The sequence below is a fragment of the Euprymna scolopes genome, chromosome 38, assembly GCF_053919585.1.
Source record: "Euprymna scolopes isolate OS-2025 chromosome 38, ASM5391958v1, whole genome shotgun sequence".
Classification (NCBI taxonomy): domain Eukaryota; kingdom Metazoa; phylum Mollusca; class Cephalopoda; order Sepiida; family Sepiolidae; genus Euprymna; species Euprymna scolopes.
The window spans coordinates 71,042,210-71,059,147 of NC_136519.1; the positions used below are offsets into that span (position 1 = coordinate 71,042,210).

At 32.9% G+C, this 16,938-nt stretch overlaps 1 protein-coding gene across 6 annotated transcripts in view; it reads left to right on the forward strand.

Annotated features, from left to right (window-relative positions):
• LOC145263177 (DNA topoisomerase 2-alpha-like) overlaps positions 1-16,938 on the forward strand; it is a 206,104-nt gene that overhangs the window by 165,782 nt on the left and 23,384 nt on the right. For 3 of the 6 annotated variants that reach the window (XM_080120216.1, XM_080120220.1, XM_080120217.1), the window contains 3 exons: positions 8,007-8,225; positions 8,384-8,407; positions 16,343-16,514. In XM_080120216.1, coding sequence (XP_079976342.1) covers positions 8,007-8,225; positions 8,384-8,407; positions 16,343-16,514 — 415 coding nt within the window. The remainder of the gene's footprint in view (positions 1-8,006; positions 8,226-8,383; positions 8,408-16,342; positions 16,515-16,938) is intronic. The other 3 variants (XM_080120218.1, XM_080120221.1, XM_080120219.1) reach the window with 1 other exon arrangement.

Here is a 16,938-nt window from a genome sequence, read left to right on the forward strand (position 1 = left end):
GTTTAGGTTTAGGCACAGATAAAGAGGATGGGGGGAATTATTGATAGTGTTTTCAGCTAGACGAGTGTTTCTTGTGAAAGTTTGGCGAGGGGGGGGGACCAAAGACTGAAGCTCAGTCGAACACTTTCCATGAAAATAATGATACATCAGAGACAAACTCGCAACATCTCTTCTGTGAGAGAAAGAGATTGCAGGGAAGAGAGAAGGACATCTCCTACAAGGCTACAAAGTCTATTTTGAACTCTATCAAGGTAGGATAAGTCCTTTCTAGCAGCTCCTGCCCAGATGTGGCAACAGTACTCCATCCTTGGACGTACCTGGCTCTCATATAGATAGAGAATTGCATCAGCAGAGAGATATCTACTGGATCGATAGAAGGATCCCACCATTTTTCCCTGGTGCTACCAGATCAGGCTGTCTACTGACTTCCTGAGATGAAACGCACCTACATAGATGTCTTTGTTTTTTTATTCCCTTTTGCAAAACTTAGTCATGTTCTGCGAAAACAAAAACAAAAACATTCTCCTCCCCCTCCCCTCCCTCGTTTTCTTTTTCCTTCACCTCCTCACCTTTTTTTTTTTTTTTTTTTTTTTTTGCCTAGTTGGTAGGGCGATAGAACATACCAACTGCCCCCCTGCAGAGGGTAAAAGTCCTTCAATGGGACCACCAGTTGACCGTTGGTGGCAACCCGTAATGCATTAAGAACGGGATCCTGGTGGTTGAGTGGAACATGCCTAGGAAATAATAACATGATACTACAACACACCACTTTGGCCCTTACTAGGCTAGACGGGAGGTTGGATAGGCCCGATCCAATCAATCGGTTGGTCATGACAAGCACTAATTCAGACAATCCAAACAAAAACACACTAACACTCAACATAAACAATAAACTGAATTAATAAGCGATGGCTGAAGGGTCAATCAAGCTGGGAAAAAGGTAACCATCAGGAATAATAAAAATACAGGGAAATCCCATACTTGGGTGGGCATAACCATATATTGTGAATGCTTGGAAACCTCCCCATGTTTGAGTATACCAGCTATGTAGCCCTGGAGAACCGAGGCGAATGGGATTTACCCCCTCATAGTTCTTCCCCATAAGGGGCTCCGAGGAGGGTGGGGAGCATGGCTGATGAATTTTTCAAAAATTATTATGAATACCAAAAAATCCAAGAGACCACACACAGAAATTGACTCTGACAGCGACAATGAAGATACAAACTTTCCAAGATTCATCGTGCTAGAAGCAACGTCTAATATACCGTTAACTAAAATGTCACCCTTCATTATCCAAAAGGTAATATCAAGCAAAATAACACCTAAAAATGTCAAAAAATTAAGGAATGGTACCATATTGGTAGAAGTACTAAATAAAAAACAGGCCAAAACTCTACTTCAACTACAAAAATTGCATGAAACAAACATCAAAGCTTATCCACACCAAACACTAAACTACTCCAAAGGAGTCATAAAAAACCAGGAAATCTCCGTCTGCACAACAGAAGAAATCAAAACAGAACTAAAAAACCAAGGGGTCACAGATGTAAAAAGAATCACATTTAAAAAAAAAGGAGAGGTAATATATACAAACACTTATATATTAACATTCAATTATCCTCAAATACCAGAGACCATCAATATAGGTTATGAAAGAACGAAAATAGAACAATACATCCCAAAACCTTTACAATGCTACAACTGCCAAAAGTTTGGACATAATAAAGACCAATGTCTAAGATTCTTCACATGTGGAAACTGCAGTGAAAAAAACCCAGACCACGATGAAGAAGACTGTCCAAATAAAACCAAATGCACAAACTGTCAAGAAGAGCACCACTCTCACTCAAAACAGTGCAAAATATATAATCAAGAGAAGGAAATAATAACAATCAAATATCAAAAAAATATAACCTTCCAAGAAGCCCGCAAAGAAGTCACAAATCGCACCAAAAACTCATATGCCACAATAACCCAACAAGCAAACAAAATGTACAACTACAATGAACTAAACCTTGCTCCAGAAATTGCAAACCTAGCAAAAGAACTAAAGAACATACTTGAAGAATTAAAATCTTTTTTATCAGAACTGAAAATAAACTCCAACAGCCAAATAAAAGTCAGAAACGAACAACCCAGTATAAAAGAAAACGAAACAAAGGAAATCAGAAAAACTTCCATCAATATTGAGGAATCAATCCCTAAAGAAATGAAACCTCCTCAATTATCAAAACGTGAAAGATCCAAGTCACAAACAAGGACAAAAACAGATGTTAAAAATAAACACACAACAACAGAAAAAATGGAAATAGAACAGAACAACAAAAAAACTACCCCCCAAAAACAAAATGACAAACAAAAAACAGAATTAGTATTAATTGAAAATGAAAATAAATTTGAACTAGTTGAAACTGATAGCCAAAAAAGACAGTCAAGACAAAGTAAATCTAAAAGTCCCAGACCAAAACCCAAAAAAAGCCTCTCACCAGAAACAAGAAACAGACCATCCACTTCCAAAAGAAACACCCAAACTAACATCGAAACTATGGACGTAGACATAAACACCAACAGTCCAAAACCAAAAGAAAATATAAACCATGACTAACAAAATCCTACAGTGGAACATAAGAGGATTAAAAATTAATATCGAAGAAATGCAAATACTTATCAAATCCTTATGTCCTGCAATAATTTGCCTACAGGAAACACACTTAAAAGAAAATGACAAAATTAACATAAAACACTACTCAATATACAACCACATAAACAAATTATCATGCAAAGCCACCGGTGGATCATCAATACTGATAAACGAAAACATTCCACACAGCAAAGTGAACTTAAAAACAAATATGCAAGCTGTTGCAATAACTGCAACACTACACAAAACAATAACCCTATGCTCACTCTATATACCACCAAATGAAACAATAAACGAAACTGAATTAAACAATATAATCAAACAACTACCTAAACCTTTTCTACTGTTGGGAGACTTCAATAGTCATAATATATGGTGGGGCAGTAAAAAAAACAACAAAAGAGGCCAAACCATAGAAAAAATAATTAACCAAAACGATCTATGCCTACTCAACAACAAAGAGAATACATATATGCACCCACCAACGGGAACCCTATCAGCAATCGATATAACACTATGTGACCCAACTATATACATGGATTATAGCTGGAGAACACATAAGGATGCATGCGGAAGTGACCACTTCCCAATCATAATAGAAAACGAGAATCCCAAGCCAGAAGACAAAACACCCCGCTGGAATTTACAAAAGGCAAATTGGGAAAATTTCCAAAATACATGTCAATACAGATTAATACCTGAAGCGAATCCTGACTTAGAACACATCACATATTTCAGCAACACCCTACTCACAATAGCCGAGGAGAACATACCAAAAAGTTCCACTACTACAAAATATAACAAACCCTGGTACAATAAAGAATGCAAAGAAGCTATAAGAGCCAGACGTGCAAACCTAAGGAAATTTAAAAACAGTCCAACGAAAGAAAATTTGGACACCTATAAAAACAGCAAAGCCAAAGCACGGAAAACTATCAAAGAATCAAAACGGAACTCGTGGAAAGATTATGTAACAAAAATTAATCAAAACACAAAACCCAAAAAAGTATGGGAGATGGTCAGAAAAATAGCAGGAAAAAATACAAAGAACCCTATTAAACACCTTATATGCGACAACACAAAGATTACCGACAAACAAAATATCGCAAATAAATTAGCAGAACAATTCTCAATGAACTCATCATCAAAAAACCAAAATAAAAAATTCCAAGCTATAAAGAAAAATGAAGAAAAAATAAAAATAAACTTCAAATCAAAAAATGAAGAAAACTACAATCAATTATTCAACAGTGCAGAACTAGAGGAGGCAATAAACAAATCTCCCGATACAGCAGTCGGCCCCGACGAGATCCATTATCAATTCCTCAAAAAACTACCAAAACCATCACTGGACTACTTATTACAAATTTACAATGAGATATGGATAACTAACAACATTCCAAAAAACTGGAAGCAGGCAACAGTAATCCCAATACCCAAACCAAAAAAAGACCATACAAACCCAACAAACTACCGACCCATTGCACTAACTAGTTGTTTGTGCAAAACTTTTGAAAGAATGATTAACGAAAGATTAAATTGGTACTTGGAAAGCAAAAATCTAATTACAGAAAGCCAGTCGGGTTTCAGGAAAAATAGAAGCCCCACCGATCACTTAATAAAACTGGAAACACGCATAAGAGAAGCATTTGCAAAAAAAGAACATCTAATAGCAATTTTTTTTGACATGCAAAAGGCGTATGACACCGCTTGGAAATACGGAATCCAAAAAGACCTGTATGAACTAGGACTTAGGGGTAGAATGCCAGAAATTATCAGAAATTTCTTAACAAATAGAAACTTCCAAGTACGGATGGACAACACTTATTCAGTCCAAAAAGATCAAGAAATGGGGGTCCCCCAAGGCAGTATCCTGTCTGTCACCCTCTTCAACATTAAAATAAACAATATCATAAAAAACATAGACCCAGGAATTGAAAATGCCCTATACGTGGACGACCTACTTATATACTACCAATCTAAATATATACAAACAGCCGAACGCAAACTACAACTCTGTCTGAATAAAATAAACAAATGGGCCATAGAAAATGGATTTACATTCTCAGAGGAAAAAACTAAATGCATCCACTTTTGCAAATTACGAAAATTCCACCACGACCCCAACCTGAAACTGGATAACAAGAACATCCCACTTACCGACCAACATAAATATTTAGGTATTATATTTGATAAAAAATTGAACTTTATACCGCATATAAAATATTTAAAAGCAAAATGCCAAAAGACAATGCAATTGATCAAAGTCCTAGCACACACCGATTGGGGTGCAGACAAAGTCACATTATTAAAATTATACCAAACTCTAATCAGATCTAAAATGGACTATGGATGCTTCATCTATGGAGCAGCAAGGAAGTCCTACATAAAAGAACTAAATACAATCCACCATCAAGGATTAAGATTAGCCTTGGGAGCATTCAGAACCTCTCCAGTAGAAAGCCTCTATATAGAGGCCCACGAGCCTCCACTGATTCTAAGACGACAGAAGTTAGCGCTACAATATTACCTAAAGCTGGTATCAAGTCCAACAAATCCTGCATATCAATGTACCCTTCACCCACAATACACACATCTCTTCAACAAGAAAGAAGATATCAAGCCCTACAGCCTCCGGATAAAAAACCTTCTCACAGAAGCCCAAATGGACATTACAAAAATACATAAATATAACAAATCAAAAACTCCACCCTGGATGATCAAACAACCACACATAATATTAAAATTAAATAAATATCCCAAAACGAAAACCCACCCATCAACCTTCCATGAAGAACTACTTATCATCCAGAATACATACAAAGAATATACACAAATTTACACTGACGGATCAAAAGATGGAGATAAAGTAGGATGCGCAGCCATCCACAAAAAAATAAAACTAAAGAAAAGGCTCCCAAACGAATCTTCTATTTTCAGCGCAGAAGCAACAGCCATAGATTTGGCACTGAATATAATAACCAATGATGACCATCAAAAATATATCATATTTACTGACTCACTTTCAATACTCATATCTCTAAAAGAAAAAAAAATGACAAACCCACTTATTACAAAATTGCTAAACAAAATAGATGCCATAACCATGAAAAAAAACATTATCTTTTGCTGGATACCAAGCCATATCGGCATATACATGAATGAACAAGCAGATAAGGCAGCAAAGGAAACTCTGCAACAAAACCACATAAGTGGAAAAATCCCCTATACAGACCTAAAGACTAAAATAAACACATTTTTGAAGAGAAAATGGCAAGAAAACTGGAGCTCATGCACCAAAAACAAACTATTCCAAATAACACCAAATATTGGAACGAGAGACACCAAAAAGTTAACAAGAAAGGAAGAGGTAGTAATGACCAGACTGCGAATAGGTCACACTCACATCACCCACTCACATCTACTAAAAGGGGAGGAGACACCAAACTGTATAACGTGTCAAGAACCCTACACAATACACCATATACTGACAAACTGCATTGACCTTGAACAAATCCGAACAAAGTATTACCAAGAAAAAAATCTGAAAACAATATTAAACAAGATTGATCCCCAAAAAATTATCAATTTTCTGAAAGAAACTAAAATATACTCAAAAATATAAGGAAAGACCCCCCCCCCCCACAAAAAAAAAAAAAAAAACCTTAAGAAGAACAAACCAATATTTAACACAACATAACGAACCTTTCGGCATTAAATGACCCCAAAGTGGTTGATATGCCGTAAAACAAAACAAACAAACAAACAAACAAACCCACCATTTTTCCAGCGGCCTTGGCAATGGATTTAACGTACGTGTTCCATTTAAGATCAGGAGTAAAGGTTAAGCCCAGAAGCTTGTCAAAACATGAGGCCTCCCCAAGATGAGAGCCATTCATTTCAGTTGATGCCAGATGTGGATCAGAGCGTTGATGATGTAAAGATAAAAGCTTGGTTTTAGATGCATTAAAAATAACAAGCCACCTCTTTCCCCATTGTACCACTTGTTCAAGACCAGAGGAGAGAGAATCGGAGAGAACTTGGTCGTTTACAGTTTTAGATGTGCTACCAAAGATAGTAGTGTCATCAGCATAAATGTCTATGAATGATGTAAGGATGTGATTTGGAAGATCATTAATGTAGATCAGGAAGAGATGAGGGACTCCAGCATTAATACTGTGAACTTCTGATTTCTGCCCATCCACCACTACTCTTATGAACCTAGAAGAGAGAAATGATTTAATAATTGAGAAGACATTGACATTGAGAAGCTACGGTATAGCTGGAGATCTTGTGAAGTAAACCTTTATGCCATACTCTATCAAAGGCCTTTGGTATGTCAAGAGCAATTGCCCTAGAAAGATAACCTCTGTCGAGAGATTTGTTAATCCTATGAGATATAACTGTAAGCACATCTGCTGTAGATCTAGCAGAATGGAAACCATATTGCATGTCACTAAGAAGGTTATTTTTGCTGAGATGGTTGATTACTTCTCTATTTAACACAGATTCCAGCAACTTGCTCATAACATACAGGAAACTTATTGGTCTGTACTGAGATGAGCAATCATCTGAATTCTTAAATACAGGGCACACTGATGAGATTTTCCAGGATGATGGGAAGCAATTCTCCTTAAGACAATGTTTAAACAGCTTTGTAAGGATGGACGCTAGTTCAGAGGAAATGTATTATAAACAGACCCTTACTTCTTTGTTATGTAAAAACAACTAAGATCCATTGATGTATCCAAAGTTTTTATTGGAATGGAACCTTCCTTAACACATGCATATTCTTTTACTTGCCAATCTTTATATTGAATATTGTGAATTCTTGTGAAAGCAATTTAAAATGGGTCCTAAACTTGAAGTTGCTAAGAAAGCTGTCATGGATAAACCTGCCACCTGCAGAAACCAAAGCTGTCACCAAATACACCAGCACCCCCTGAATCGTTCTCAGAATGAATTCATGACGATTACTAGTGTGCCGCAAATAGGTTATAAGTGAAAGTTAGAAGTTATAGGTGGGGAAAAAAGCTTTCATCGGAGTTGATTTGTATTAATAAATGCTAACTCCTGCATTATTATTATCGATGCTTAAATATCAGAAAAACAAAATGTATGATGAATCATTTGTTTAAATTGTTTGTTTTGAAATCTCTATAAAACTAAACATTGGTAAGCAGTGTTGAATGTACATTTTGGTGATAGGTGTGCCACAAAAATTTAAAGAGATCAGTAGTGTGTCGCCGTGTCAAAAAACATTGCTCTAATCTCCTGTAGAATATTCTGTTTTTAACATTTTTATACACCCACATTCAATCTGGCTACAGATTTGTTAATATTTTATCTGATTTTTGTTTTCTAGCCAAGAAACCACGTCAACCAAGAGCCCCACGACAAAGCACTGGTTCCCCGAAAGGCAAAAAAGCCAAAGGTGGTAAGAAAAAGAAACCATGGGAATCTGACGACTCTGACCTTGGCTCAATCAGCAGTTTATCAGACCACGAGATGGGTGGTGGTGGTGGTGGTGGTGGTGATTCTTCTGTAAATGTTGCACGTGAGAGAATACCAAGACGAGCTGCAGGTTAGACAATTTCTATCGAATGTATGCACACACATGCTGCTTCTTTTTTTTTTTCTTTTTTTTTTTTTTCTGCTCATCTTCATCTTCTGCTCCTCCACAAATGAGAATGCTGTAAATTCTTGCTCATTAATGAATAATTGATTTTTTATTGATTTTAGATGGTGGCAGAATCCATCGACAGGGTGAGAGGACCATTTTCTATCTCCATATCCAAGTTCATCTGGGATTTCATTTTTAACCATTTTAATTATAGTAGCATTTATAAAAATTACTTAACCAGGCTCCAAAGACTACTTTTGTTAGACTTCTATGAAGAAAGACAAGCTGCTACTCCTTTAGTAATGTTTTTACTATGATAGCAGCCTGCATTTCATGTAGATTTTTTCATTTTTTTAACATTTTAGTAAGAACGTTGTTACATAATTATCTTATGAACCAAAAGAACATTTTGTTTCAACTAGCTTTGCTAGCATTCTCTGATGATCAGCTTTAAATCTAACCTTCTTGATGGAGCAGGTAATGCCTGGGAGAATGGCCTCTTGATACCAAACAAGAACATGCACTACTCTTTGATACTGATCCAAATACCTGGTAACGCTAGTTGGAGGAATGGTATAAGAACCACCTAAAAAAACTTAAATACTTAATTTAAAAACAAAATATTTTTTTTAACGTCACTAAAAACAAATAAAGGGCTTGAGATGGCATGTTTATCCATGAATCGGAGACTCTTGTAAAAGAATATTTATCTGCAATTTGATCTCGGTAATTCGTTCTTGGTCATCAACTATTAAAGTATAGTTAAAACGGAGCAACATTTTTAACATAAATACTTTGGTTCAATTCCACTCAACATTTAATTTTTTAAATACTATTTAATGGAATTTAAAAGCAAACTTATGTTCATTGCAACTTTATAACTGACAAAGAACTAGATATTCAAATGATTCATTTTGATTTTTATAAAGCAGAAGCTATTGACAAGTAAAAAAAAATATGTTGATTCTATTACATAGAAAAAGATATTGTAAAATTTAATGAACTCGGTGGTTGATGATGTATGCGAAATGTGTTGTTTTATGCAAGATAAACTAATCATGAACTGTGAGATGCTTAGACATTATTGCTCATCTACAATTTGAATAATGGTTCAACACTGACTCTACACAGTTTTTTTTTTTTATGGTAATAATGATGCAATGGTCAGGTAAAAACCTTGTTAACATCAAGTTTTATCTGAAAAGGATCGTCAGAGCAAAACTTTATTGAATCTGATGCCAGAAGAGGGAATGGTTCAACGTTGCCAAGCATCATGTAATAAACAGTCCAGGTTGTTTGTTGCATTTTGAGTCACTGCGCACATGATAGATAATCGTTTAAGAATTCTTCTATTTCATGGCATAAGTTACAATCATTTCGCGAGATAAAAATGGCTTTGGTAGTTTGCATCTATCATCCATTAATATGAATAAGTTAAGTAGAGTCAAGGTCACCAAGATTGATGTCTACCTTGTCCAAAAGTCTTGTTAGCCTAACCAAATGAAATAATTTGGCAAATTTTGACTATTTTCATGTTTAATATTTAGAATGAAATGGGTTTCAGCATTATTCTCAAACAACTTATTAAAATTTTGATTTGTTATTTGAATTAAAACAAATATTAACAAATTATTGTAATACTAACTGTACTATTGCTATGAAATTTACTCTTAAATTTATGAATGAGAAACTTGAAGTTAGAGGTATCAAATTGGCTAGAGGTACGTTGTTGATTCTATGGCTGATGCATGAAAGTGGGAAACTGCCTACATATCTATTGCCTGGAATGCAAGAGGAAAACTAAGTGAATGCTAATTAGGTATTTCTTACGTTTTCCTTCTGCTCGTTTCATTAGATTAAATTATTTTTGTGAAAGGATTTTTAAAAGTATGATCTATTTCAGTTTTGTATTTTAATAAATAAAACAAAAACAATCCAATTTCTATAGTCGGCAAACACGAGAAGTTATAACAATTTTATTAACAATTAAAATTTAACAGTACCATCGTTGTTTTGTCAGCGAAATTGTGTGGGTGGATGATGCTAGTTGCTTTCAAATTGAAAAAATATATAACAAAACTGGAATTGATTCCAGTAAATTATGAAAATATTCTGAGATGTATATTTTAAAATTGAGTCCTAAGTTACGAATTCCTACATAATTTTGTTCACATGATAGGCAATATAATACAATTTTTAGTTTCAATATATAATACTTTTGGTCATATTTGTATATGTATGACAAAAGCTCCTCTGCCTCCTTTGTCTATATCAAATACGTGATTTATTGGAAATACATTTTTTTTTTTATTAGAACATTATGCTAAAACAAAAATATTGACATTTCGTTCATTTATAAAATAAAAAAGAAAATGTACAAGATAATGGCTTTACTCAGATAAGTTGTTTTTGAGTAATGCCAAAGCACATTCTACTTAAGTAATTATTGCCATGCTTCAGGAATTTCATCTCTTTTTCATACAAAACCTTTTAATTTTTACAAAATCTTTCTTTCAGATTTTTGTATTTTTTTACTCAACATTTTAACAATTATTTAAATCTAACAATTTATTTTCACAAAATTGTTCTACTAAAAAGCTTAACATCTTTCTATTGTTAAATTGTTTGATTTTTTTCTTACTCAGGCCTCACCTATAGCATACCTGTGTGTTAAGATCCACAAACTAAATACTAGAAACGTTTTTAGAATTGGACCAAAGTTATTATCAATTATGTACTTTATTAGCTGTACCTGCCTGATTTTTATTCTTAAATTTTTGTTTTGATTAACCAAATTATTTTCTTTTAAATAAGAGTTTGAAAGTTAAAATTTGATTTTTATAAAATTGAATCAAACTATTTTTTGTCAATTGCACATGAACTCTATTAATTATAGTATTTAATTTTTTATTCTTTGATTTATGAATTTTAAAGCCAGAAATGATATTCAGTTTATATGCTTCCAAAAATACAATCCTACAAAACGAACCAAAATAACTTAAACTTATTCTATGTTTATTTTTATCCAATGCTATTTAACAAGTTTTCAATATTGCAGAACTCAGAATTTGGTTATTCTAATTGATTTAAAGCTTCAAATATTTTTGTCTTTTATGTACATGTCAATTGATTGATCTTGCCAACAAAACAATATTTGAAATCAACTGGTTATAAGGCATGAGAAGGATTTGTTTTGTTTTTATTTTACCAGATAAAGTATCTTGTAGTATTTGGTTATTCTGTATAATGAGATATAAACCTTTAGTCATTTAATGCTGGGAATCATTTTTCTAAAATTGTTTTATGTTTGTGCAAGGAGTAGATTATATTTGTTTTGAAAAAATAATGCAAGTTTCACGTTTTTGAGATATTCATCAAACTTGAGTCAATTTATTTTTGTGATTAATTCTCTTCACTCCATCCCATATTTGGCTTTGATGACAACCTCCAAGCTAGCTACAGACAGACATCACGGTTTCTCAACTTTAGACCCCCCCCCCCAAAAAAAAAAAACAAAACTGTTGATCCTGGCCTTTTAATTCATCCTTTATGTTGCAGCTGGATCTGTTAGTATCATAGTCTACCGTAAGAAGGGGGGAGGGGTTAGATGTCTGTTAGGCGAAGTGTGGTTGACAAAATTCTCTAGATGACCAAATCTGGGTATACCTGATAGTATGGTTGTATGCTGAGTCTTCCTACCATATATGTGGATTACTTGATTTATCCAGGCTTCCAAATTTTTTCTTTAGTTATACGAATAGTTTGAAACTACCAAGGCCAAAAGCTACTGAAGGATAAGCGTCAGTGAAATTTAAAATTTAATGATGGAACAATACTGTGAAAGGATTGAGAACTATGATTGATGCTCGTGCAGAATAAGGACTGTTATTTAGAAATCCATTCTGAAGAGGAAGAGGTTTTTTTATCTGTTCTTTTACCTAACAATTAACAAATTCAATTTTTATGGTATCTTTTGACTTAAATCCTATCTAAAAATAGCATAGCCCATATTTTGCATAACTACCTTATGATTAATTCACTGAACAACACAACAGATATTTGTTGAGATTAGACTTGAAAACAACCATGTAGTCTATAGAAAAAAAACATTGCCATAGTACTACAGTTGAGAGCTTAGAAAGAAGCTTACTTCATGGTTGTTCTTGCTGAGATACTTCAGTGGATACCAGAGCTTGAAGTTCAGTCAAAAACCTATCATAGAATTATTAGTAGATTAGGGTAAGACTAGCAACGTTTCTTTTCTGAGAAAGAGGCTATAGAAAAAAAAGGTCATTTCCCACTAGATTTCAAAGTCAATTTTGTATTCTGTTGAGGCAATAAAGTCCTAAACAAAACATTTCCAGATGTGATAGCAGTATTCTATCTTGAGCCGAATTTGACTCTTATATAAAGTAATGGTTTGCATCCGGAGTCAGGTACTTTCTGAAGCGATAGAATGATCCAACTATTTTCTCAGTTATTTTAGCAATTGATGTATCTTTCATTTTAGATCTTGAGTCAGTCAGTCGTTAGGGCTTTTTATTAAAATAAGAGGCTTCTTCAAGAAGAGAGCCTTTCATTTCAGCTGAGTCAAAACCAGGATTAGTGCTCTGGTGAGGAGAGGGGAAAAACTTGGTTTCAGTCTGATGGTCTTGCTGCGTTTGTTGATGATCTCTTGAAGTTTAGTAACAAAGTCAGATGCCATCAGATTATCATTCATGCATTTTTCTCTGGTTTTGTCGCTTTGTAGTTCTGAATCTTTCAACTTTCTGATCTTTTTTACCATCCTGATGCTGATATTAAGAAAGTCTTTATTCGTCCTTTCGACACACATTTCAAAACCTCTTCCATTTCAATGTCTCTGCTATGAATATCAATATTCAAAATTCTTCTAATCAATTCTGTTTAATCTTATGTTTTTTGACAGTTTATATATCAGACATTAAAAATTAAGTTACAATGTTTTGTTAAATGTTTCAGATGCAGAATTCAGTATTAAAAAAAATAATTTGGAAAAGTCTACTTAAAAATCCTTGTAGAGCAGGGGGGGGATCTTCAAAGTTTTCGAACATAGGGCCATATTGCTGACTTTTTAAAGCTACACTGGCCAAAAAAAAAAAAAACAATCTGAGCATATTTTATACTGTTTTGCTCATTAGTTTTGCTTTTTAGTGAAACTGGTTTTTCAAAACCTCATTTTTTTTTTTTAATCATTTTATTAGTGGTGAGACGATTAATCAGAATCGTTAATCGTAAGAATCGTGTATTTTAGGGGGAATCGGAATCGTATCATTAAAAATACTTTGGATTTACAATTCTTTCATTATGATTCTCTTATATTTTTAAGTTGAACTGTTTGTTTGAAGTGAGATTAATGCTCTCAAAAATTTATTATAAAAACGTCGTAGAACTTTTCATAACATCTTTAATATGATGTACAAGAATTTTATTAACTACTTTAAAGGTAATCTTTATTTATCTTAATGAGTTTTGAAATTTCTTTGAAATTTTTTTCTTTCTTTAATTCTTTGAATTAAAAATTCTTTTTACTTTTAGCTTAACTTGCTTTTATATTTCACCATTTCTTTTTTTAGTAATAAATGCTTCTCTGCATTAAAAACCGACTGCCCTCGTGGGGAGACAAGTAAATAGGAAGTGATATGGTGTCTGAAAAACGTTTTTCGACCACCGTAAAAGCATTACAATACATTTAAACTTTGAAGAATTTCTGCCATGTGTAATTGTTGTTCTAAGTTAACTAGCCACTACTTGTGTTTCAAATTTAAAAAAAAAAGTTTTAAAATAATAAAAACACTAAAGCTTTTTTTCGTTTTAGAAGGGGGGGGGGTTCAGGCAAAGAATCAACTATGTAAACACTTTGCAATACTTTTCAATAATTATTTTAAAAAAAAATTCTTTACAATCAATTTTTATTTAAAATTAAATTATTTTCTAAAATATTTTGTTTATATGCTTACATTTTGTTTTTAAGTAAAATTAAGAAATTAATTTAAAAAATATTGTTTATATCCATCTTTATTCAAAAGGGTTATTTTCCAGTAGCTTCACTGGTTGTTAACCTAAATTTTCCGAATGTCAGAACGAGGCTTGTCTGCCGGACCTACTTATCTAAGCTTCACTGATTTTTGTTATGATTTATTTTTTTTTTCTGGGAGTTTATGTAATTAACAGAAAAATTGGTGAAAGTCAAAATGGAATCTGCGCTATTTTTAAATATTATTTTCAAGTTTAATTAAAGTTTTACGATACCCTTTTCTTATTGTTTTTTGTATTTTTTTTGCCGGATTTAACAAACAAACAAAATGAAAGCAAAACAAATAAAACAAAAACAATGGTTCTTATGCACTTATGTTACCGTTATTTTTTTTATTTATATATTTTTAATGGTTTAAGTGCCTTGCCCAATGTTTGAGGAGTTTCTAATTGTTTTTTAAAGGAAAATTGGTGAAAGTCAAAATTAGCACTTGTGGCGATAAACAAAAAACTTTAGCGTGTACGTACCTTTCATGGAATGTCATAGATCGAAAAACAGTGGAATGTTATTTGGTGCTAGTGCACTTATTGATCCATGCTATTTTTAAACAGTACTTTCAAGTTTAAAGTTTTATGATACCTGTTTTTATTAAATTGTTAGGTGAAAGTACAGAATAGGTGCACAACACCCTCCCGTCTCCATGTTAAGAATGGCTTTCTAAATAATGTAATTATTTCAGCATGGGTACCTTATTTTCTAGAATAAAATAAAAACTACTCGACGAGAACACTACTATTTTTGTTTTAATAATTATTTTTTATTCAAAAATAAAAATTTAAATTGTTCAAAGCATGTTTTTTTCTCAAAGCTTATTGGGATTTTTTTTTTTAATTACCATTCTTTTCATGAACATGCTCTAAAAGTGTTTCCAAATTATCTAATATTTTTTCACTTTTCATATGAGACCATTTAATTTCTTCTACTGATCCCGATATGTATTTCAGTCTTTTAATACAAGACTAGTAGGCTTCAATATTGATGGTTCAAACACCAGTAAGCGGATCTACAAAATTTTGTGAATGGTTTATAGTCCCGTGAACATAATTAAACTTGAAAATAATATTTAAAAATAGCGCAGATTCCATTTTGACTTTCACCAATTTTCCTGTTAATAATTATATAAAATCCAGCAAGAAAAAAAAAAAAAAAAATATCCATAAAAAAAAAAAAAAAAAAAAAAAAAAATCAATGCGCAAATTTCAAGCCAAAAAAAAAACTAGTTCACACACACACACAAATTCTTTCCTTGTAAAAATAATTTCTCCCTCAGTCGAACAACGTACAACATCTGAGCCAATGTGTATTTCGCTACAGGGGTAGCATTCGTGTACATCCACCCTTTTTCTTTATATTTTTTTAATATATAAAATAACTCCCGAAATTGATTGTTATTAATTTCATGGTACATGTTTAATTCATGGTTAAAATATTTGTTTTGACTTTTATTTTCAGTGAAAGAAATTTTATGAAAAAATCAAATCGTTTTCGAAATTCCCTTAATGGTATTTCCACTTTTTCACTACACAAAAGCTTTCGATTATATAATGGTATATTTCAAAACAACAATTCCACAGGAATCGTAATCATACTTGGTATCGGAATTTGTTAATCAACATTTTCCTGGAATCGGAAAAAATTTCCCAACACTACATTTTATGAACAAAAACAAAAACCAGTACACTATTTTCACATTTTCAATTTTTTCCTGAATATTTTCATGTTTTTAATAAGAGCTCCACGAGCTGGATTAAAGATTTTGTCTGGGCAGATCTGGCCCGTGTGTTGTACTTTGGAGATCCCTGGTGTAGAGAATAAAAATAGGATTTGTCTATACATAAACGATTTTATGGACTTTTGTAATTTTTTTTTGCTAAACTTTTATTGCAACATGTATGCAATAGGAATCAAGAGCTCAACATTTATTTCATGCAACCACTGATTTTTTAAATAACTATCATTAAAATGGCGATTTTATTTTTTTTTCTGGTAATTTCTATAAATGGTTTTTATTTTTTTTGTCCAGCTCAAGCTGTGAAGTACAACTTTGGTGATGATGAAGATGAAGATGAATATTTGCCCGTGATTCCAAACGAACAACCATCGTCTCCATTTGACGATGAAGAATTTTCTGAGATGGCTGGAGAAAACGATGAAAAAGAGAATGAAGATGATTCCTTCTCATCACCAAATAACAAGTAAGTTGATTGCAGAAACTACAGTTCGTCTTGAGATCCATGGCGACTGCAGTAAATACGATTCTAATTTGATGTTTTTGAGATGAGGATTGATGATTTAGATTACCATTTTTTATGAGGAAAATTAAAATTTATGGAAACTAATAGAATGCATAGGTAGATATAAACGGAAGCAAAAACTTAAAGCAATAAAGTACGCTATGCAAATTTACCTTTATTAATATATGTGTTTTTAATTTTTTCATTTTATACTTACAACAACACTAGCAAATCTATCAAAGTAACCAAAAGAAATGTTGGCAACCTTTGAATCAAGGAATCTCTTTTAATAGCTAAATTGCACCCTGAAATTAATCATTGACATGAATTAGGAAACTGACAATAGTTCCAGCAAACATGTTTGAACTAAAGTTGAACACATATC